Source organism: Musa acuminata, chromosome BXJ3-8 (genome assembly GCF_036884655.1).
Source record: "Musa acuminata AAA Group cultivar baxijiao chromosome BXJ3-8, Cavendish_Baxijiao_AAA, whole genome shotgun sequence".
NCBI classification, from domain to species: Eukaryota; Viridiplantae; Streptophyta; class Magnoliopsida; order Zingiberales; family Musaceae; genus Musa; species Musa acuminata.
In genome coordinates this window covers 48,865,197-48,887,951 of record NC_088356.1, presented here as the reverse complement: position 1 = coordinate 48,887,951, position 22,755 = coordinate 48,865,197, and the positions used below count along the sequence as shown (strand labels likewise).

Genomic DNA, 22,755 nt, shown 5'->3' with positions numbered 1-22,755 from the left:
CGCTTTCGGCGGCGCCGACGACGAGGATGACATCGAGAGGGAAATCTCATGGCACGCGTTCAAGAACAAGTCTCTCTAGAAGGTTTCTTGAAATGGTTTCCTTATTCCTGGTATTGATGAGTAAATGAACTTGCGGATTGGTTGATTGATGGTAGAATTTGGTAGATCGAGGAGCAGCACAAAAAGGCAATGAAAGAGGATCCCTCGGTCTTCGACTACGACGGGGCTTACGACGAGATGAAGGGGAAGATTACGCGCCCCAAGGTTCAGGATCGAACGGAGAGAAAGGTACTTCACTTTTCATCCTTTTGATTACACTGATGATCGAACGGAATTACGTTTCGGTCTTATATGAGACCCCTTTATGCCCTTCTTTCATGGTCATTTCGAATGATCAAAAGAAATACACCCGTTATTGTTAAAGCCTCTGTCACGCGGATCGGATTTGGTCTTAAACCGGATAAGAGTTGTTAATAGATCTAGATTGACCAATATCCTAATCGGACCAAGAATAAAGAAACTATTTCAAGAAACCTTCTAGAGAGACTTGTTCTTGGACGCCTGCCGTGAGATTTCCCTCTCGATGTCATCGTCGTCGTCGCCGCCACCGAAAGCGAAGGCAGGAGGGGGAGGGCGAGGAGGAGCTGGCTTTGAGGCCTTCTGCGTCGACAGAAATCGAAGCTAAAGTCCGTACTTCTTCATCCCTCGCGCTCACCGACTCTTATTCCTCCCCTTCTCGGACAAAAAGAAGGTACCCTAATTTTTTCCTCGAATTGGTGGCAATCGAATCCGACTTTGGGTACATATCTACTGGTTTTCTTTCTCTGAGAAATCTTCTTGGAGCCTAATTATCACCGCCATAGTCTCATCTAAAAGATCACTTCTTTCAAATTGTTCATTCGAAATGACCATAAAAGAAGGGCATAAAGGGGTCTCACATAAGACCGAAACGTAATTCCGTGCGATCATTAGCGTAATCAAAAACCCGATAAGAGTTGTTAATGGATCCAGATGGACCAATATCCTAATCGGACCTAATCCGGTAAATAGACCATCTAAAACGATGCCAAATGGATCCTTGTATCGTATCGGACGTATCATTCATTAGGTGGCAATCGGATCTGACATATTGGTATTTGGTTATTTTAATAAAAGAGAAGGGAAGATTGATGAGACAAAGAAAATTACACAAGCGGCTCTTTTTAGGATTTTGATAGCATACAACGATTAAAACGACGAAGCATCCCACACTGACACGAATCTTAAACAAAAATACACTCGTTATTGTTAAAGCCTCAGTCACGCGGATCGGATTCGGTCTTAAACCCGATAAGAGTTGTTAATGGATCCAGATGGCCCAATATCCTAATCGGACATGATCCGGTAAATAGACCATCTAAAACGATACCAAATTGATCATTGTATCTTATCGAACGTATCATTCATTAGGTGGTAATCAGATCTGACATATTGGTATTTGGTTATTTTAATAGAAGAGAAGGGAAGATTGACGAGACAAAAAGAAAATTACATAAGCGGCTCTCTTTAGGATTTTGATAGCATACAACGATTAAAAGGACGAAACATCAAACACTGACACGAATCTTAAAGAAATACACCCGTTATTATTAAAGCCTCTGTCACGCGGATCAAATTCGGTCTTAAACCCGATAAGAGTTGTTAATGGATCCAGATGGACCAATATCCTAATCGGATCGGATTCGGTAAATAGACCATTTAAAATGATGCCAAATGGATTATTGTATCGTATCGGACGTATCATTAATTAGGTGGCAATCGGATCTGACATATTGGTATTTGGTTATTTTAATAGAAGTGATGGGAAGATTGACGAGACAAAAAGAAAATTACCCAAGCGACTCTTTTTAGGATTTTGATAGCATACAACGTTTAAAAGGACGAAGCATCCCACACTGACACGAATCTTAAAGAAATACACCCGTTATTGTTAAAGTCTCTGTCACGCGGATCGGATTCGATCTTAAACACGATAAGAGTTATTAATGGATCCAAATGGACCAATATCCTAATCGGACCTGATCCGGTAAATAGACCAGTCGGAGGTTCCGCGGGAACAAATCCGAGAAGTCTAGGAGCTTACCAAAAGAATCTTGTCGGAACTCGCCAAGTGGATCGTCGCAAGTCCAAAAGTTTGCCGGAAGTCCGCAGGGCGGAATTTGGTAGATCGAGGAGCAACACAAAAAGGCAATTAAAGAGGATCCCTCGGTCATCGACTGCGATGGGGTTTACGACGAGATGAAGGGGAAGATTGCGTGCCCCAAGGTTCAGGATCGAACGGAGAGAAAGGTACTTCACTTTTACCTACGTTTGGATGAAAACATGATCCATTTGATTAAGCTGATGATCGCATGGAATTACGTTTCGGTCTTATATGAGACCCCTTTATGCCCTTCTTTCATGGTCATTTCGAATGATCAAATTTAAAAAGTGATATTTTAGATGAGACTTTGGCGGTGATAATTGGGCTCTAAGAAGATTTCTCAGAGGAAGAAAATCAGTAAATATGCACCAAAAGTCGGATTCGATTACCACCTATTAGATGCAGAAATTAGGGTATCTTTTTTTTGTCCGAGAAGGGGAGGAAGAAGAGTCGGTGAGCGCGAGGGATGACCAATCTTACTGGCTAAGAGTAAAAAAATTATGGTGCTCCATGTTTCACAATAACATGAGAACCATCATAAGTCTTGTCCTCTCCTAAGTCTTGCCCTAACTGATGTTAAAGACATGAACCATGCTGATCATAAGTTAGCCAGGTTGTCAAATCCACTCAAACCCTCAAGACACCTCACTGTGCTTCATAATTGGAAGATTATAGTTTATAAGACTACAAGTGTCACATATCTTAACACGATGTGATCTGATAGCCTATCTGACTAAACTGGGTATGAATCAAACCCCTAACTAAAACTGTCCAAATTCTGATCTGATCAAGGTTTTAAAAATCGAGACGAAGGTCAAGACTAAATTCTGATCTGATCAAGGTTTTAAAAATCGAGATGAAGGTCAAGATTGGTAAACAAGAAGGGGATAATAATGCAACAATTGGTTGGGACAAGGTTGGAGTATTGGACAAAGATGATGATAGGATAAGGTCACAGAAAAATTAAAATCAATACAAAAAACCAAAATCAGATAAATTCATTTTTTATGGAAAAAATCAAAACTACCACCAAGCATATATTAATAGATGACTAAGATGTGAACCTTAGATGCAATACTTTTACCAAGGTCTCATTCCATGTGGCCAACACCAAATAGCATATAATACTTGATAGCTAATATTACAATTCATCAATTTTTATGGTTGAAGCACATTCAAACAATAAATTGATAAGTTCTAATAAAAGTATTACCATGTTTCATGACCCCGACAAACTCATGGTTTTGGCTTCTCAAAAAAGTCCAGATAAACATACAAAAGGCAATTGTTGATGAGCTGATTCTTCCACCAGAGAAAAACAAAATCAATTGTCGAATACACCACATTTTATTAAACAATGGATGTTTTTTATGCACAAAAGGTTGCATAAATCACATTACATATGCAACAAGAAAAATAAAGCAAAGCAGCAAAAAGAAAGATATGAGCCACTTACATCATCTCTTTCTTCACGAATTTGGCGCAGCCTCTCTTCGTCCAACCATTTTTCTTGTTCTGCTATCTTTTTCTTGTAGGCACCGGTTACAAACTTTTCCTTATCTGCAAAAAGGTGATCATCCTTGCTCCTCTCTTTCAGCAGCTTCCTCTCATATACAATTTCATGTTCCCCCTCACGTTGTTTTGCTTTCTCCATAAGTGTTTCTATATACTTTGACTGTAACCAAGATCAAACACAGACATAAAATTTTTAACTTGCATTCTTAATCGTTAAGCACTCAAAAAATAAGGTCGATCCTCTCCCACAATTTAGGTTTAATACAAAAAGGATGCCGCCGAAAAAGAACTGCCGAATTAGGATTTTTGAATTCACATCATACTTGAACAAAGCACAATTGAAAATTAAAATGCTAATTATTGTGCCAAAGCAAACATATAAAGTCCACAAAGCTTTACTTTGTATCCTATTATTGATCTGAATTTCAACCAAAATATAATTCAATACTCTTTGTACGAGAGATCGACTAACTTGAAAAAGAAAAAAAAACTGGAAAAGGTATCCCATGTTTATTTCAAGAAAGGAATGAAGATACGATAAATAATCATCGTCACACCTGCCCCACCCTGAACACGAGGGAAAACCAATTTCAAAAAGAGTAATAAGGTGAGTTCGTTTTGTAAAGTATCCGACTTTGGGTAAATATCTAAGAAATCTTCTTGGAGACCAATTATCACCGCCATAGTCTTATCTAAAAGATCACTTATTTAAATTTGATCATTCGAAATGATCATGAAAGAAGGGCATAAAGGGGTCTCACATAAGACTGAAACGCAATTCCATACAATCATCAGCGTAATCAAAAGGATCATGTTTTCATCCAAACGTAGGCAAAAGTGAAGTACCTTTCTCTCCGTTCGATCCTGAACCTTGGGGCGCGCAATCTTCCCCTTCATCTCGTCGTAAACCCCGTCATAGTCGAAGAACGAGGGATCCTCTTCCATTGCCTTTTTGTGTTGCTCCTCGATCTATCAAATTCCACCATCAATCAACTAACCCGTAAGTTCATTTACTCATCAATACCAGGAATAAGGAAACCATTTTAAGAAACCTTCCGGAGAGACTTGTTATTGGAAGGGGAGGGGAGGGTGAGGAGGAGCTGGCTTCGAGGTCCTCTGTGCTAGCTTCGAAGGCAGAATTGACCAACAGAACCTTTGAATATGCAAAAGATGACAATTATATTCTTGACACGGAACCTTTATTTTGCTCAAAATGAGAATAAACAAGTCATATTTTAACCATTCTAGCAAGCAAGAAAGTCTATGGTTATTATGAATTTAGATGCTCCCGTTTACAGCAAAACATAGATTACACCTATATTCTCGCTAATGTACATGACATACTTGCAGTGAAGATGATCCTCTAGATTATTTTGCAACTAAAGACCAAATATAATACAGAGATGACACTAAGAACATTATTGTAAAGAAACAAGTCCACTTTTTCTTCAATTTCCAAAAATAACAAAACAAGATAGCTTATTCTATGTTCACAGATCCCTTGCCACTATTGGCAGCATCACAAGTTATTTTATGATATGAAGTTTGTTAATGGGGGGAAGCAGTTTCATGATTAACCTCCACTAATTTCAGGTGAAAATTCCAACCAAAGCAACAACAATTAAAGCATAACAATCATGTTTATACATAAGCTTTAAAGACAACTATTATCAAAAATCAAGTTTCAAGTCCTGATTCATCTAATCTCACCTTTTCTCATGTCATACCTGCTATACAATGTAATTGTCTTTTGATGGCTTTGAAGAAGAATGCTTGATGGCACAATGACCATCATGACAAGAAGTCTGACAACAGCAGGCTTTCAGATGAGGTAATTTGTCTCGCTGCTGTGATGAAATACAACAGATCCAACTGCTGAATTGCTCACCAGCAGATAAAAGTAGGGGCAGGGAGGAGAGAAAGATGGGTTGAGTAATTTTGTTGTATTAAGTCACATTAAAATTATAAAAAGAAAACAAATGCAGGGTCTTGTGACAAATAAGAAGGAAAAATAGAAAAATTAGGAAATAGATGAACATAAAGAACATGCTAAGAAAACCCAACATTATTTTTTTGCATTTTAAATTTATATTTTATCTAAGGAACGGATACTCCTTAAAACAAAATTACATGCAATTCAGACACTTTTGTTAATTAGAATTCTGAAAAGAAAGGGAGAAAAATCACTAATCAGCCTATAGTAGGCACCCAAAAAAGCCTGCAGGTTGCATTTTGTAAGAGTTTGGTTCCAAATGAAAAACTATCAATAGGTCTCTTGAACCAAGCTCAAATCAAAATAAAGCTGGTCAAGAAGGGTGATAAAGTATCTTCTTCCTCCTCATAACTGGTATGTGTTAGAATTTACATTACTTGTTCTTTCATTGTTTCGACTGAAATTTTTGTGAATTAAGTATGTTAAATTGAATCCTCCCCCTTTTTTTACCTTCCATCAACTCTCTTCTCAAATTCTTAAGCCTACCACCCTGTAGGTTGTTCTAAATCACTACCCTTGAATTGATTAAATCAACCACTACCATTGAGTTCATAAAAACTATGAACCCACATCCAATCCAAGTCTATTTCCCAAAGAAAACTATTTCACCTTTGGCTATTGAGTAATGCTAAGAGCAAACAGCCTGGTAAGCCAAGCTTCTCTATCTTTGCCTTCAAATACTATCAATCCTTTCTAAGTAGATTGCCTAGGCAACATCCACGCTCAATAGATGTAGGAATGTCCTCTGCAAGAACTATTTGCTTTTCAGGTTAATTATGCACCATGTCTGATTTTCCATTGTAGAAACATATAACAGTTGGTCTTGTGAAACATCCAAGTTCTGCTTCAATTTCTAAAGCAACGTGGTACGCAACTAAGAACAATGGTCAAATGTGTGATCCTAGACCTCTTCCTTCAGCCGAACCATGTGTTTAGCAACCGACAGCTCTTCATGGAATATAAATGTTCTTGTTGCCAGCTCATGAATCTTATAGGTGTCGGCTTCAATTAATCAATCCTCTTCGACAATTTACCAAACCTTAGCCATAATTATCCATCATACCAAAAAAGAAATGTCTACCACATCAAATTCTTCTACTCTGTCCGAATAACGTTCTCTTACCCTTTCTTCTGCTATCATCCTGTTGCTTTGTTACCATGTATGTGTCCTTAAGTTGGTCCCAATCCTTTATGGATCTGGGCAATTTAGTTGGCACAAAATAAAACCTCTGGTGAACCCTTACACTAGTTCAGAAAATTGATTCCAGGCAATGATTGCAAAAGGCGCTCGGGCGCTCGCCTAGGCGCTCGAGCGAGGCGAGGCGAGGCCCGAGCGCCTCGCTAATGTCCCAGGCGGCGCGCTTCAATCAGGCGCCGCCTGGGCGCTCGCCCGAGCCCAGGCGCTGGGCGCTTCGGGCGAGCAACTGGGTAAACCGAACCAGAATTTTAGGTCTGGTTCGGTCCTGGTTCGGTTGTTAGTTGGTTCAATCGAACCAACTAAACCGATATAACCCCAACCCTAACCTGCTACCGCTGCCGATTCCGATCGCGATCTCGTCGCTCGCTGTCGCTGCTCCCGCTGCCGCTGCCGCTGCTCGCCGCTGTCGTTGCTCGCGCCTCCCGCGAGCCTTCCCGCTGCTCGTGCCTCCCGCAAGCCCTCTCGCTGCTCGCACCTCCCGCGAGCCCTCTCGCTGCTCGCGTCTCCCGCGAGCCTTCCCGCTGCTCGCGCCTCCCGCAAGCCCTCCCGCTGCTCGCGCCTCCCGCGAGCCCTCTCGCCTCCTGCGAGCCCTCCCGCAAGCCTTCCCGCTGCTCGCGCCTCCCTCGAGGCCTCCCGCTGCTCGCGCCTTCCGCTCCCTTTCCCTTTCCCGCTGCCGCTGCCGTCGCTCGCCGCTGCTGCCGCTGCCGCCGCTCGCCGCTGCTACTGCTGCCGCTGCCGCCGCTCACCGTTGCCGCTGCCGCCGCTCGCCGCCGCTGCTTCCTCGTTTCTCCGTCAGCAGATTTATACTGTTAATGTGATTATATTTATTAATTATATTATATATTTTTATATTTTTATTTAAAATTTTAAATAATTATATTTATTAATTATATTTTATATTTTTATATTTTAGCGCCTCGTTTCGCTCGGGCGAGCGCCTAGCGCCTCGGGCGTTTTTGGACCTTAGCGCCTTTTGGCGCCTAGCGCTTTTTAAATCACTGATTCCAGGATCATTGGTTTTATCCTGAATTGGTCCAATCAGCTCGAGAAGTTTAGCACAATATGGGAACAACTCATTGACACTTCAGATGTTAATTGTTAGATGGCTTCTTCAATGAACGTGGACGGTGACATTATTTATAAGAGATTCACCTCTCCATATGGTTGCCAAAAATGGAGGAGGAACTCAGTTATTCTTTTTTTAAAGAGAAAAAAGCAAATAAAACAGGGTTAAGAACACAATAAAAAAACATGCATGTACTACCGATCACCATGTCAACATCAAGGATTTTTGTATATGTCATGGTACACAATGAAAGCAGATTTAGAAAAATATAATCATCTTCAGAAGGCTAGATTTCAGTAATGTCATAAAAAAACTACATTTTAGTAATCTTTGGGCATAAATTTTATATATGACAATAAGTAGCTCCTGATGATCTTTGTCTGATGTTTTCATATATGATACATGATTAGCCAGAGCTAGACTATTAGAGTTTCTTTTCACAAGTAATCAAAGATGAAAATAGAAAGTTAGAAATTTTGGTGAAATTCAAAATTCATAAATTGAACATTTAGGGGATTTTATCTAGAAAATTGAGTAGTTTTTCTTTAACTTTCTGTTGTAGTTTCAAAAGTTGAGGAAAATAACAAGCTTTAAGTTTTTTTTTATTTTTAATTTTAATTTTTCCCCAAATTTAGGTTCCTTTAATATTTTAATTATTTTTATCTAAAATCTGATGTTTTTATTACATATTGTCCGATTTGACCAACCTAATGCAACACAAATTTTTATATCCTTGAGCATTCAATCCAGTAAAAGACTTGGTTCAAATTTCATGGACCTTTCTAACAGCAATAAAAAGTTTCATTCACTCTTCATTATATGGTTTCACATGCCAATTCTTTGAACACTAGTAGTCCACTTCTTTACAAAATTTTCATACTTATGTGTTCTCATTCTCACTTCCTTTCCCTGGAAAGCCAAGAGGCAACCTCTAGAATTTCTAATTTATCTTGATAAAATATACTAGAAATCGAACTTAGATGTGTTACAAGGATCTACCAACTGCAAGCCAATCTAGCACTAAACATAAGATTAGTGGGAAAAAGAACATCTGGAAATATAATGAGATAAAACATTAACTGATAATGATACTTCAGCAATATTAGCTACATAGAGCACAATTAAGTTAATCAATGTTAACCTTCATCATCAAACAATAGACTATTGAATTAGATGAAAGCCTCTCCTCAAACAGGCAAACAGAAGTTACTGAACAAGGTACAAAACAACCATTCTCACAAGGTAAGGACAAAGTTAATGGCAGGAATTTAAAGCAGCAGACAACAAAAGCAGAACACAACTTTGTGACATGTGGTTTAGATACTGGACACAGCAACTGATAGTTGATATATCAATGTGCTATTTATTGTCTAAAATCCTAGATGTTTGAAATCCAGATACTGGCTGGAGGATAAGTAATAAGCAGCCTTACTTAAATTGCCACAACACAGTTAAAGGTTCAAAAGAAATTCTCATAATCTTGTGTTGGATGGTCCCAGACCTCCATGAATCCTACAATTGAAAAATATTGTTAAAATTATAAAACAAAATGTTGTGTAGCAAACATTTAAAACAAACTTGGAAAACTATCTAATATGCTTCAATATCCAAACTTAATCATTCATGTAAAGCAATTTACAATGAATACAACCACACATCAGATGAATCCTCAAGCAAAAAGAGAGAATAAAAAATTAAGTACAACAGTAAATACACTCCATTTTCACCAGCTTATTACCGTAACAAGTATTTCGAAACCATTATGAATTGAGCTTGGAAATGTTTGTGCCAATATGCAAATTCAGCCTAACCCAATTCAGATGATCTGGCATAGCTAGTGTTATGAGGTGAACATACTTGGACATGTTTTTGGCATGGCTTATCTTTTCAAAATTTGACATAGGTTTTCAAATGACAAGAATTTTGAAAAATGCCTAGTATACGAGACTCTATACTGAGGTTGGGTCTAGGGACCCCTCAAGCTGCTATGTTCATGAAACTTGGTCACCTGGTTGTGAAAAGAGCAACCTCACTGTAATGCCATGACCCAACCTCACAATTGATTCCTACTAATACACACTGTACACAGATAGTGAACCAGAATTTGACAGCACTTTGTTGCACTCGTGTTAGTCTTCCATGTATTTAGTTAACATATAGGTTGTTTATGTACATGTACTAAAAGACTATTGCGAAGGAAACTGAACTTGAACTCAACCTTAGCAAGACTCTCCAGTTGAACTGCCTGCATCCACTCTGTAACTGGCTAAGCCAAGGTGGGTTTCAGCTCCAATCATGAATATCCTACATGATTGGCCATTTGGACAGCTTCGTGCTGCTGTGTCACTACAAGATGCATGTGACAAGGCTTACTTTCACTCGGATGGTGGGAAGATTAATATGCATGGCAGGCATTTGAGGTGTTCCAAGGTCAACCAGGATTGCTAGATGGATTAGGCAAGGCTCAAGATACAATTTCACCACCTGGCACTTTCATATTTGGATTTGAAAGTGGAATCTAGCCCCAAGTCCCACTTAGCACTGGAACTGAGATGAACGAAGACAGAGTAGGGGACTACTACTCATTCCAAGTTTTTTCCCTATCTTTTGTGTTGTACCAAAATTTTAGCTCTAATCTTATCTACTAAATTTAAATGGCTTTGCCTTCTATTTCATGAAAAGAAAAATCTCATGAACATCCAACAGTAGTAATAACTTGAATTTTAATATGTTAAAGAACTTTCAAAATTCAAATGATTGCAAAAATAAAAAGCTAACTGCTAAGAAAAGACTAATTTTGTGGGGGGAAAACAAAAATAGAAGTGAATTACTAGCACTAATCAAAGTTAACTTCTGAAAAATGATAATTTGTATAGAAAACAACAAAAACTGCAGCAAATAATACAAACCTATATCTCCAAGAGATCCATATATTGAATCATCAACACCAGGAAACCCCTAAAAACAGACAAAAAAGAAAAAAATAGCAGATTTATATTTGTAACAGGATTATATGAAAGAACAGAAAGATTATCTTCAAGAGATTAACAAGCAGAAGAAGAATTTAATCTGAAGAACAAGATTTTATTTTTTGGCAATATCATCACGTTATCGGATCTAGAATAATATAACCGGAGAATGAACATGTTCACAATAAACGCAGCTTCTGAAATCAAAGACATGGCTTGAATGCTGCATAATGAGAAAGGAGACACAGAAGTAGGTTTTACTCATAAAAAGTCAACATTCTAATCCTGCATTTGCAGGAGAGTCCATGATTAGTCAATGGCCTTAGCATCATCCGAACTGTAATCCTATATGGTCATTGCAGCTTCTTGTATCACAAGGTGGAAATATTTCTCATCGAATCAATTTCTTATTCCAATTTGTTTTCTTTTTCTTTTGATTTTATTTTTATAATATCCACAAAGGGTTATCTTGAATTTTACTATAGCTTGCTGGATATAAACTGGGAGTTGGTTGGATGAGAGGACTTATAAAATAAACTAAATCATGATGGTTTCGTCAGTGAGATTAAAGTGGAAGAATTATGTTATGTTATTATATATGGTGTTAATGATCCATTTCTGCCTAAGCAAATGTATGTGAATCACCGAGATATGCTCATCTACAAGGCTTTTACTTACCATATTAGAAAATTTTAAATGATATAATATATTTTTTTATTAAAATATTTTAATAATTATATAATTAATTATATCGAAGTCAGATGACTCGTCACGACATAATATTATACCTCACATACATCAGGTCATAATTAGATTATGTAGAATTTGTAATATCTCGACTCATCTTAGATATAAAATTAATATAATTTATAAAAATTAAATTTTTTATTTATTAATTTTAATTTAAATTTTTAAACAGTGATTTCAACTTAACAAAATTGACGATCCAATCAACTCAACCGAGATTAAATAGAGTTTATCTTTATTTAGAAATTGATTTTTATGACATGGAAACACAAAAACGACTATAAAAAAATCCAAATAAGGTGATTTTTCTTTTGTTGTTGTTGTTGACATGACGTGTTGTATGAAACAGTCTTTGCGTATGCTTTCCACCCTTCTTTGATACATATCTGTGCCAGGAAAACCGGTAGGTCATTGAGTTGTTCTCGCTCTCTCACGATGCTCACTTTTACTTGTCCAATTATAAGGCAGGTAATTGAACGCGTTGGCCGGAAAGAGTAAGAGAGTTTTGTCATGACACCTCGTCGGCCTAGGATTACTTATCCTCTCCCGAGGCGTATGCTAACTCCCTTCCTCGGTTCATTCGATATTGGTGGGGCTTCGATCGGAGACCGGACTCGGAACGATCGGAGGTCGAATTTTAGGGCTTTTTGACCTTTTCCCCGGACCATCCAACTGAATCTTGAGTGGTTCTATGCGGGATTCATGGGTTTTCGGCGTCTATTTGGGTTTTTGATCCAACCAAATCGGTGAGTCCTTCGGATTGGAGCCCAGCGACGGTTGATTCGTTCTGCGAACTAGGGCTTTTCTTGAGCCCTAATTGTTTAAGAGCTCAGAGCTCGTCATTGGGAGATCGATCCATCACTTTCTTATTTGTTCTGCAAGAGGGATGAAGAAGTACGGACTCCAGCTTCGATTTCCGCTGGCGTAGAAGACCTGGAAGCCTGCTCCTCCTCGCCCTCCCCCTCCTGCCTTCGCTTTCGGCAGCGACGACGACGAGGATGACATCGAGAGGGAAATCTCATGGCAGGCGTCCAAGAACAAGTCTCTCCAGAAGGTTTCTTGAAATGGTTTCTTTATTCCTGGTATTGATGAGTAAATGAACTTGCGGGTTGGTTGATTGATGGTGGAATTTGGTAGATCGAGGAGCAGCACAAAAAAGGCAATGGAAGAGGATCCCTCAGTCTTCGACTACGACGGGGTTTATGACGAGATGAAGGGGAAGATTGCGCGCCCCAAGGTTCAGGATCGAACGGAGTAAAAGGTACTTCACTTTTGCCTACGTTTGGATGAAAACATGATCCTTTTGATTACGCTGGTGATCGCATGAAATTGCGTTTCGGTCTTATGTGAGACCCCTTTATGCTCTTCTTTTATGGTCATTTCGAATGATCAAATTGAAAAAAGTAATCTTTTAGATGAGACTATGGCGGTGATAATTGGGCTTCAAGAAGATTTCTCAGAGGAAGAAAACCAGTAGATATGTACCCAAAGTCGGATACTCTACAAAACGAACTCACCTTATTACTCTTTTTGAAATTGGTTTTCCCTCGTGTGTTCACGGTGGGGTAGGTGTGACGGTGATTATTTATCGTATCTTCTCCGTTCCTTTCTTGAAATAAACATGGGATACCTTTTCCAGTTTTTTTTTCTTTTTCAAGTTAGTCGATCTCTCATACAAAGAGTATTGAATTATATTTTGGTTGAAATTCAGATCAATAATAGGATACAAAGTAAAGCTTTGTGGACTTTATATGTTTGCTTTGGCACAATAATTAGCATTTTAATTTTCAATTGTGCTTTGTTCAAGTATGATGTGAATTCAAAAATCCTAATTCGGCAGTTCTTTTTCGGCGGCATCCTTTTTGTATTAAACCTAAATTGTGGGAGAGGATCGACCTTATTTTTTGAGTGCTTAACGATTAAGAATGCAAGTTAAAAATTTTATGTCTATGTTTGATCTTGGTTGCAGTCAAAGTATATAGAAACACTTATGGAGAAAGCAAAACAACGTGAGCGGGAACATGAAATTGTATATGAGAGGAAGCTGCTGAAAGAGAGGAGCAAGGATGATCACCTTTTTGCAGATAAGGAAAAGTTTGTAACCAGTGCCTACAAGAAAAAGCTAGCAGAACAAGAAAAATGGTTGGACGAAGAGAGGCTGCGCCAAATTCGTGAAGAAAGAGATGATGTAAGTGGCTCATATCTTTCTTTTTGCTGCTTTGCTTTATTTTTCTTGTTACAGATGTAATGTGATTTATGCAACCTTTTGTGCATAAAAAACATCCACTGTTCAACAAAATGTGGTGTATTCGACAATTGATTTTGTTTTTCTCTGGTGGAAGAATAAAAGCTTAAAATCACTTCAATGTTGTAGAATCAGCTCATCAGCAATTGCCTTTTGTATATTTATCTGGACTTTTTTGAGAAGCCAAAACCATGAGTTTGTCGGGGTCATGAAACATGGTAATTCTTTTATTAGAACTTATCAATTTATTGTTTGAATGTGCTTCCAATTTGGAGTTCTGTTGTACATACTTGTGTCATCTTCTTTTGTTAAATTTAAATCCTTTTGGTATTAACATCAGATAGAAATACTTTCGATAACTTTTGTAGATTTATAGTGATGAAAGTTATTAAGTGTATATTTCGCCTTCGGGAGTATTGCATTTGTGAGCATAATTATTGAATTTATCTATTAGCTAATTGATGAATTGTAATATTAGCTATCAAGTATTAGATGCTATTTGGTGTTGGCCACATGGAATGAGACCTTGGTAAAAGTATTGCATCCAAGGTTCACATCTTAGTCATCTATTAATATAAGCTTGGTGGTAATTTTTATTTTTTCCATAAAAATTGAATTTATCTGATTTTGATTTTTTGTATTGATTTTAATTTTTCTGTGACCTTATCCTATCATCATCTTTGTCCAATACTCCAACCATATTGTCCCAACCAATTGTTGCATTATTATCCCCTTCTTGTTTACCAGTCTTGACCTTCATCTCGATTTTTAAAACCTTGATCAGATCAGAATTTGGACAGTTTTGGTTAGGGGTTCGATTCATACCCAGTTTAGTCAGATAGGCTATCAGATCACATCGTGTTAATATATGTGACACTTGTAGTCTTATAAACTATAATCTTCCAATTATGAAGCACAGTGAGGTGTCTTGAGGGTTTGAGTGGATTTGACAACCTGGCTAACTTATGATCGCATGGTTCATGTCTTTAACATCAGTTAGGGCAAGACTTAGGAGAGGACAAGACTTATGATGGTTCTCATGTTATTGTGAAACATGGAGCACCATAATTTTTTTACGCTTAGCCAGTAAGATTGGTCCTTCTGGTGACAATACGCATGTTTAATGTTCCGAAACTTAATGTGAATTTTCTTTTATGTTATCAACCATAGTGCAAGAAGATCCATTATGAGTGAAGGCTTCTAGTTATTGTATGTTGAATCCAATTCAAATGGCTGCTTTCAGCAATGATGCAATTCAAATTTGACTAGTATTTGAGTGATAAGTTGTTTTATGATGCAATTAAGTGGGACTAGCAATTTCATTATTTCTCAGGAGTGATCACACTTCTCTTCGATGCTTTTACTTTTTTAGTTGGTTATCATGGTCATTAAATTTCATTATGAAGCAGTTATTTCTTTTCTTTAATCAGTTAATGTAACCGACATGACTGCTTCATGTAGGTAACCAAGAAGAGTGACTTACGCGATTTTTACTTTGGGCTCGGTGAGAATGTAGCTTTTGGTGCTCAGTCAGAAGATGCCACAAAACGGAAGGAACAAAAGCCACCCGGAGGCACTTCAGTGGTACCTGAACATGGCCCTACTGAGAAGAATGTACAGACAGATTATACTCGAGATACAGAGAAAGATGATACTCAAGCCAAGACTTCTAGTCATACACAGAACAACTCTGAGCAAGTTGCAAAGTTAACAACATCAGATGTTACTGTAAAAGATTATGATGATGGTGATAAATTGGCAGCTGTGGATCAATCAACTGAACGTTACACGAAAGGTGATGACGCATTGGCTTCAGCAAGAGAGCGTTTTTTAACTCGAAAGAGAGCAAGACAGCAGTTGGAAAGCAATTGTTTCGTCTCTATTTAACACTTATATCTAGAGTTAAAATTGGTATTCTCTGATGCCATTTATAGTAACCTCATCGTTTATTTAGTTTTTGAGGAACTCAAGAAGTGCACCTCTTGGTAAGTTTGCTGTAAGCATTTCTCCAAAATAAGCAAAAGAAGCATCAAACGTTTCATGTTAGACTCTTATTTATACACATAAAAGTTGTTTGAAGTGACAGTGGTCAGTCTATATATGATTATGAACAGAGGAGGAAAAGAAATGAACAGCACTCGGGGTAGAGAGAGGAATAGAAATGGGCGTCTAACATGAAACGTTTGATGCTTCTTTTGCTTATTTTGGAGAAATGCTTACAACAAACTTACAAAGAGGTGCAATTCTTGAGTTCCTCAAAAACTAAATAACCGATGAGGTTACTATAAATGGCATCAGAGAATACCAATTTTAACTCCAGATAAAAGTGCTAAATAGAGATGAAACAATTGCTTTCCAACTGCTGTCTTGCTCTCTTTCGAGTTAGAAAAACGCTCTCTTGCTGAAGCCAATGCGTCATCACCTCTCGTTTAACGTTCAGTTGATTGATCCACAACTGCCAATTTATCACCATCATCGTAATCTTTTATAGTAACATCTGATGTTGTTAACTCTACAGCTTGCTTAGAGTTGTTCTGTGTATGACTAGAAGTCTTGGCTTGGGTATCATCTTTCTCTGTATCCCGAGTATAATCTGTCTGTGCATTCTTCTCAGTAGGGCCATGTTCAGGTACCACTGAAGTGCCTCCGGGTGGCTTTTGTTCTGTTCGTTTTGTGGCATCTTCTGACTGAGCACCAAAAGCTACATTCTCACCGAGCCCAAAGTAAAAATCGCTGAAGTCACTCTTCTTGGTTACCTACATGAAGCAGTCATGTCGATTACATTAACTGTTTAAAGAAAAGAAATGGCAGCTTCATAATGAAATTTAATGACCATGATAACCAACTAAAAAAGTAAAAGCATCGAAGTGAAGTGTGATCACTCTTGAGAAATAATGAAATTGCTAGTCCCACTTAATTGCAACATAAAACAACTTATCACTCAAATACTAGTCAAATTTGAATTGCATCATTGCTGAAAGCAGCCATTTGAATTGGATTCGACATACAATAACTAGAAGCCTTCACTCATAATGGATCTTCTTGCACTATGGTTGATAACATAAAAGAAAATTCACATTAAGTTTCGGAACATTAAACATGCGTATTGTCACCAGAAGGACCAATCTTACTGGCTAAGCGTAAAAAAATTATGGTGCTCCATGTTTCACAATAACATGAGAACCATCATAAGTCTTGTCCTCTCCTAAGTCTTGCCCTAACTGATGTTAAAGACAAGAACCATGCTGATCATAAGTTAGCCAGATTGTCAAATCCACTCAAACCCTCAAGACACCTCACTGTGCTTCATAATTGGAAGATCATAGTTTATAAGACTACAAGTGTCACATATCTTAACACGATGTGATCTGATAGCCTATCTGACTAAACTGGGTATGAATCAAACCCCTAACCAAAACTGTCCAAATTCTGATCTGATCAAGGTTTTAAAAATCGAGATGAAGGTCAAGACTGGTAAACAAGAAGGGGATAATAATGCAATAATTGGTTGGGACAATATGGTTGGAGTATTGGACAAAGATGATGATAGGATAAGGTCACAGAAAAATTAAAATCAATACAAAAACCAAAATAAGATAAATTCAATTTTTATGGAAAAAATCAAAATTACCACCAAGTTTATATTAATAGATGACTAAGATGTGAACCTTGGATGCAATACTTTTACCAAGGTCTCATTCCATGTGGCCAACACCAAATAGCATCTAATACTTGATAGCTAATATTACAATTCATCAATTAGCTAATAGATAAATTCAATAATTATGCTCACAAATGCAATACTCCCGAAGGCGAAATATACACTTAATAACTTTCATCACTATAAATCTACAAAAGTTATCGAAAGTATTTCTATCTGATGTTAATACCAAAAGGATTTAAATTTAACAAAAGAAGATGACACAAGTATGTACAACATGACTCCAAATTGGAAGCACATTCAAATAATAAATTGATAAGTTCTAATAAAAGTATTACCATGTTTCATGACCCCGACAAACTCATAGTTTTGGCTTCTCAAAAAAGTCTAGATAAACATACAAAAGGCAATTGCTGATGAGCTTATTCTACAACAATGAAGTGATTTTAAGCTTTTATTCTTCCACCAGAGAAAAACAAAATCAATTGTCGAATACACCACATTTTGTTGAACAGTGGATGTTTTTTATGCACAAAAGGTTGCATAAATCACATTACATATGCAACAAGAAAAATAAAGCAAAGCAGCAAAAAGAAAGATATGAGCCACTTACATCATCTCTTTCTTCACGAATTTGGCGCAGCCTCTCTTCGTCCAACCATTTTTCTTGTTCTGCTATCTTTTTCTTGTAGGCACCGATTACAAACTTTTCCTTATCTGCAAAAAGGTGATCATCCTTGCTCCTCTCTTTCAGCAGCTTCCTCTCATATACAATTTCATGTTCCCCCTCACGTTGTTTTGCTTTCTCCATAAGTGTTTCTATATACTTTGACTGTAACCAAGATCAAACACAGACATAAAATTTTTAACTTGCATTCTTAATCGTTAAGCACTCAAAAAACAAGGTCGATCCTCTCCCACAATTTAGGTTTAATACAAAAAGGATGCCGCCGAAAAAGAACTGCCGAATTAGGATTTTTGAATTCACATCGTACTTGAACAAAGCACAATTGAAAATTAAAATGTTAATTATTGTGCCAAAGCAAACATACAAAGTCCACAAAGCTTTACTTTGTATCCTATTATTGATATGAATTTCAACCAAAATATAATTCAATACTCTTTGTATGAGAGATCGACTAACTTGAAAAAGAAAAAAAAAACTGGAAAAGGTATCCCATGTTTATTTCAAGAAAGGAACGGAGAAGATACAATAAATAATCACCGTCACACCTACCCCACCCTGAACACAAGAGGGAAAACCAATTTCAAAAAGAGTAATAAGGTGAGTTCATTTTGTAGAGTATCCAACTTTGGGTACATATCTACTGGTTTTCTTCCTTTGAGAAATATTCTTGAAGCCCAATTATCACCCCCGCTGTCTCATCTAAAAGATTACTTCTTTTAATTTGATCATTCGAAATGACCATAAAAGAAGAGCATAAAGGGGTCTCACATCAGATCGAAACGTAATTCCATGCGATCATCAGCGTAATCAAAAGGATCATGTTTTCATCCAAATGTCGGCAAAAGTGAATTACCTTTCTCTCCGTTCGATCCTGAACCTTGGGGCGCAAAATCTTCCCCTTCATCTCGTCGTAAACCCCGTTGTAGTCGAAGACTGAGGGATCCTCTTCCATTGCCTTTTTGTGCTGCTCCTTGATCTACCAAATTCCACCATCAATCAACCAACCCGCAAGTTCATTTACTCATCAATACCAGGAATAAAGAAACCATTTCAAGAAACCTTCTGGAGAGACTTGTTCTTGGACGCCTGTCGTGAGATTTCCCTCTCGATGTCATCCTCGTCGTCGTCGCCGTCGAAAGCGAAGGCAAGAGGGGGAGGGCGAGGAGGAGCTGGCTTCGAGGTCTTCTGCGCCAGCGAAAATCAAAGCTGGAGTCCATACTTCTTCATCCCTCTTGCAGATCTAATAAGAAAGTGATGGATCGATCTCCCAATGACGAGCTCTGAGCTCTTAAATAATTAGGGCTCAAGAAAAGCCCTAGTTCGCAGAACGAATCAATCGTCGCTGGGCTCCAATCCGAAGGACTCACCGATTTGGTTGGATCAAAAACCCAAATAGATGCCGAAAACCCATGAATCCCACGTAGAACCACTCAAGATTCAGTTGGATGGTCCGGGGAAAAGGTCAAAAAGCCCTAAAATTCGACCTCCGATCGTTCCGAGTCCGGTATCCGATCGAAGCCCCACCAATATCGAATGAACCGAGGAAGGGAGTTAGCATACGCCTCGGGAGAGGATAAGTAATCCTAGGCCGACGAGGTGTCATGACAAAACTCTCTTACTCTTTCCGGCCAACGCGTTCAATTACCTGCCTTATAATTGGACAAGTAAAAGTGAGCATCGTGAGAGAGCGAGAACAACTCAACGACCTACCGGTTTTCCTGGCACAGATACATATCAAAGAAGGGTGGAAAGCATACACAAAGACTGTTTCATACAACACATCATGTCAACAACAACAACAAAAGAAAAATCACCTTATTTGGATTTTTTTATAGTCGTTTTTGTGTTTCCATGTCATAAAAATCAATTTCTAAATAAAGATAAACTCTATTTAATCTCGGTTGAGTTGATTGGATCATCAATTTTGTTAAGTTGAAATCACTGTTTAAAAATTTAAATTAAAATTAATAAATAAATAAATTTAATTTTTATAAATTATATTAATTTTATATCTAAGATGAGTCGAGATATTACAAATTCTACATAATCTAATTATGACCTGAAGTATGTGAGTTATAATATTATGTCGTGACGAGTCATCTGATTTCGATATAATTAATTATATAATTATTAAAATATTTTAATTAAAAATATATTATATCATTTAAAATTTTCTAATATGGTAAGAAAAAGCCTTGTAGAAAAGCATATCTCGGTGATTCACATACATTTGCTTAGGCAGAAATGGATCATTAACACCATATATAATAACATAACATAATTCTTCCTTTTTAATCTCACTGACGAAACCATCACGATTTAGTTTATATTATAAGTCCTCTCATCCAACCAACTCCCAGTTTATATCCAGCAACCTATAGTAAAATTTAAGATAACCCTTTGTGGATATTATAAAAATAAAATCAAAAGAAAAAGAAAACAAATTAGAATAAGAAATTGATTCGATGAGAAATATTTCCACCTTGTGATACAAGAAGCTGCAATGACCATATAGGATTACAGTTCGGATGATGCTAAGGTCATTGACTAATCATGGACTCTCCTGCAAATGCAGGATTAGAATGTTGACTTTTGATGAGTAAAACCTACTTCTGTGTCTCCTTTCTCATTATGCAGCATTCAAGCCATGTCTTTGATTTCAGAAGCTGCGTTTATTGTGAACATGTTCATTCTCCGGTTATATTATTCTAGATCCGATAATGTGATGATATTGCCAAAAAATAAAATCCCTGAATACCTTTTAATTATATATATATTTATGAGAAATATTCATTCTAAATGTTGGTGAAGACCATGGCCTCTGTAGCACCAGCAAATTTGGGTCCAACAAAACCAAAGCTTGCACACATTGCGCTGTCCCATACACGGAGCTCTAAGACCATGCATGTCTTTTAACCATGTCACAGCTCCTTTTACCCAGCCAGATTGGCAGCGCACAGTATGCAGCCTGTTCTTTGACTTCTTTATCAGATGATTCCCCACTTTGTTTCACTTTCTCTGAAACAAGCTGCAGCAATGGAGTCACTGCTTGTACCATAAATTAGATGAGCACAGTTGTTCGGTCGAACAGAGGGGCAGAGACAAGACAAACGAGTTGGATGTCTGTCTGATACTTTTTTGTTGGCCTCTGCTTTATCTCCACCAACACACAAGTAGAACTACTGTTTAGATGAACACTTGGAAAGCCACATCCGTCTAATGCTTCTCCGACCAATCTCTCTCTATATTTGAGGTTCTTTTAATGCTACACAACACCAACAAAATTAGATTTTTGTTCCTATTTCACGATTATTTGGTCAGTTGTGTCACCAGAGTCATCTCCATATATAATTACTGACGAAGAAAGCTGCCTATCGAGATAGGTAGCAGCTGAACAATGAATACACATAAAGAAGCAGAACTTGCAACGATGATGACACCAGAAACCTCTAGACATTACAACACAAAATGCACAAGACAATGAATCCAAGCAAAGAACCATGACATACAGTGATGACACTAAAAACCTGTATATATCACCACGAAACATGGCAATATGGCAATTTCATGCGATCATCAGCGTAATCAAAAGGAACTTTTCGTTCAAACGTAGGCAAAAGTGTACCTTTCTCTCCGTTCGATCCTGAACCTTGGGGCGCGCAATCTTCCCCTTCATCTCGTCGTAAATTCCGTCGTAGTCGAATCCTCTTCCATTGCTTTTTTGTGCTGCTCCTCAATCTACCAAATTCCACTATCAATCAATCAACCAACTCGCAAATTCATTTACTCATCAATACCAAGAATAAGGAAACAATTTCAAGAAACCTTCTGGAGAGACTTTTTCTTGGACGCCTGCCGTGAGATTTCCCTCTCGATGTCATAGTCGTCGTCGCCGCCGCTGAAACCGAAGGCAGGAGGGGGAAGGCGAGGAGGAACTGACTTCGAGGTCTTCTACGCCGGCGGAAATCGAAGCTGGAGTCCGTACTTCTTCATCCGTCGGGCTCACATGCTCTTCTTCTTCCCCTTCTCGGACTAACTACTCGGACAAAAAAGTACCCTAATTTCAGGCATTTGGTTTTTAAAGCCGTTCACGCCGAGGGAGAGTGGGCCGGGCTGAGGACGGGGCTGGAGTGGAACGACGTTGCCGTCTTTTCGCCGTCATGGGAGTCACGCGACGGGCTCTGCACGTAGTACATCGGCCGGGCGGGCGACGAGGGCGCGATGCTCGTGACCACGGAGTCGGTCTTGGCGTGCATCTTTGGATCTCAGCAACCCACAATTGGCTCCTCCTCCTCCTCCTCCTTTCTCCCTTTATTTCTACCCTCCTCTTCGTTGGCTGGAGAAGTTTCCGCGTGCCAACGCTGCACTTTGTCGCTTTTTCTGCCTTACTGTGGGTTTCAGCATTAGTTTACAGAGGCAATGGTGTATGGGTAATTTAGTCTGTCTTCTTAGCTTGCGTCACCGCGGCGTGACACCCCACGTGCAGTTATT

The 22,755-nt window shown here is 38.2% G+C and overlaps 2 protein-coding genes across 2 annotated transcripts in view; one reads left to right on the top strand and one right to left on the bottom strand.

Annotated features, from left to right (window-relative positions):
• LOC135644259 (uncharacterized) overlaps positions 1-15,802 on the top strand; it is a 59,393-nt gene extending 43,591 nt beyond the window's left edge. The window contains exons 3-4 of the mRNA XM_065161730.1: positions 13,640-13,858; positions 15,377-15,802. Coding sequence (XP_065017802.1) covers positions 13,640-13,858; positions 15,377-15,802 — 645 coding nt within the window. The remainder of the gene's footprint in view (positions 1-13,639; positions 13,859-15,376) is intronic.
• Positions 15,803-16,232: 430 nt separating this feature from the next.
• LOC135644406 (uncharacterized) lies at positions 16,233-22,542 on the bottom strand. Its single transcript, XM_065161948.1, has 5 exons — positions 22,222-22,542; positions 19,324-19,449; positions 19,118-19,240; positions 18,190-18,408; positions 16,233-16,671 (listed from the first exon to the last, which is right to left on the bottom strand). The coding sequence occupies exons 1-5, from the start codon at positions 22,255-22,257 to the stop codon at positions 16,345-16,347; spliced, it is 831 nt and encodes a 276-aa protein (XP_065018020.1). The 5' UTR covers positions 22,258-22,542; the 3' UTR covers positions 16,233-16,344.
• Between the last annotated feature and the right edge of the window lie 213 nt (positions 22,543-22,755).

What these genes read in the sequence shown, in the direction of transcription:
- LOC135644406 (XM_065161948.1), bottom strand. Translation starts at nt 22,257, where the DNA reads ATGAAGAAGTACGGACTCCAGCTTCGATTTCCGCCG. An exon ending in AGAACAAGTCTCTCCAGAAG is followed by an intron (nt 19,241 to 19,323) that starts GTTTCTTGAAAT and finishes GGAATTTGGTAG; the next exon opens with ATCAAGGAGCAGCACAAAAA. An exon ending in TTCGTGAAGAAAGAGATGAT is followed by an intron (nt 16,672 to 18,189) that starts GTAAGTGGCTCA and finishes TGCTTCATGTAG; the next exon opens with GTAACCAAGAAGAGTGACTT.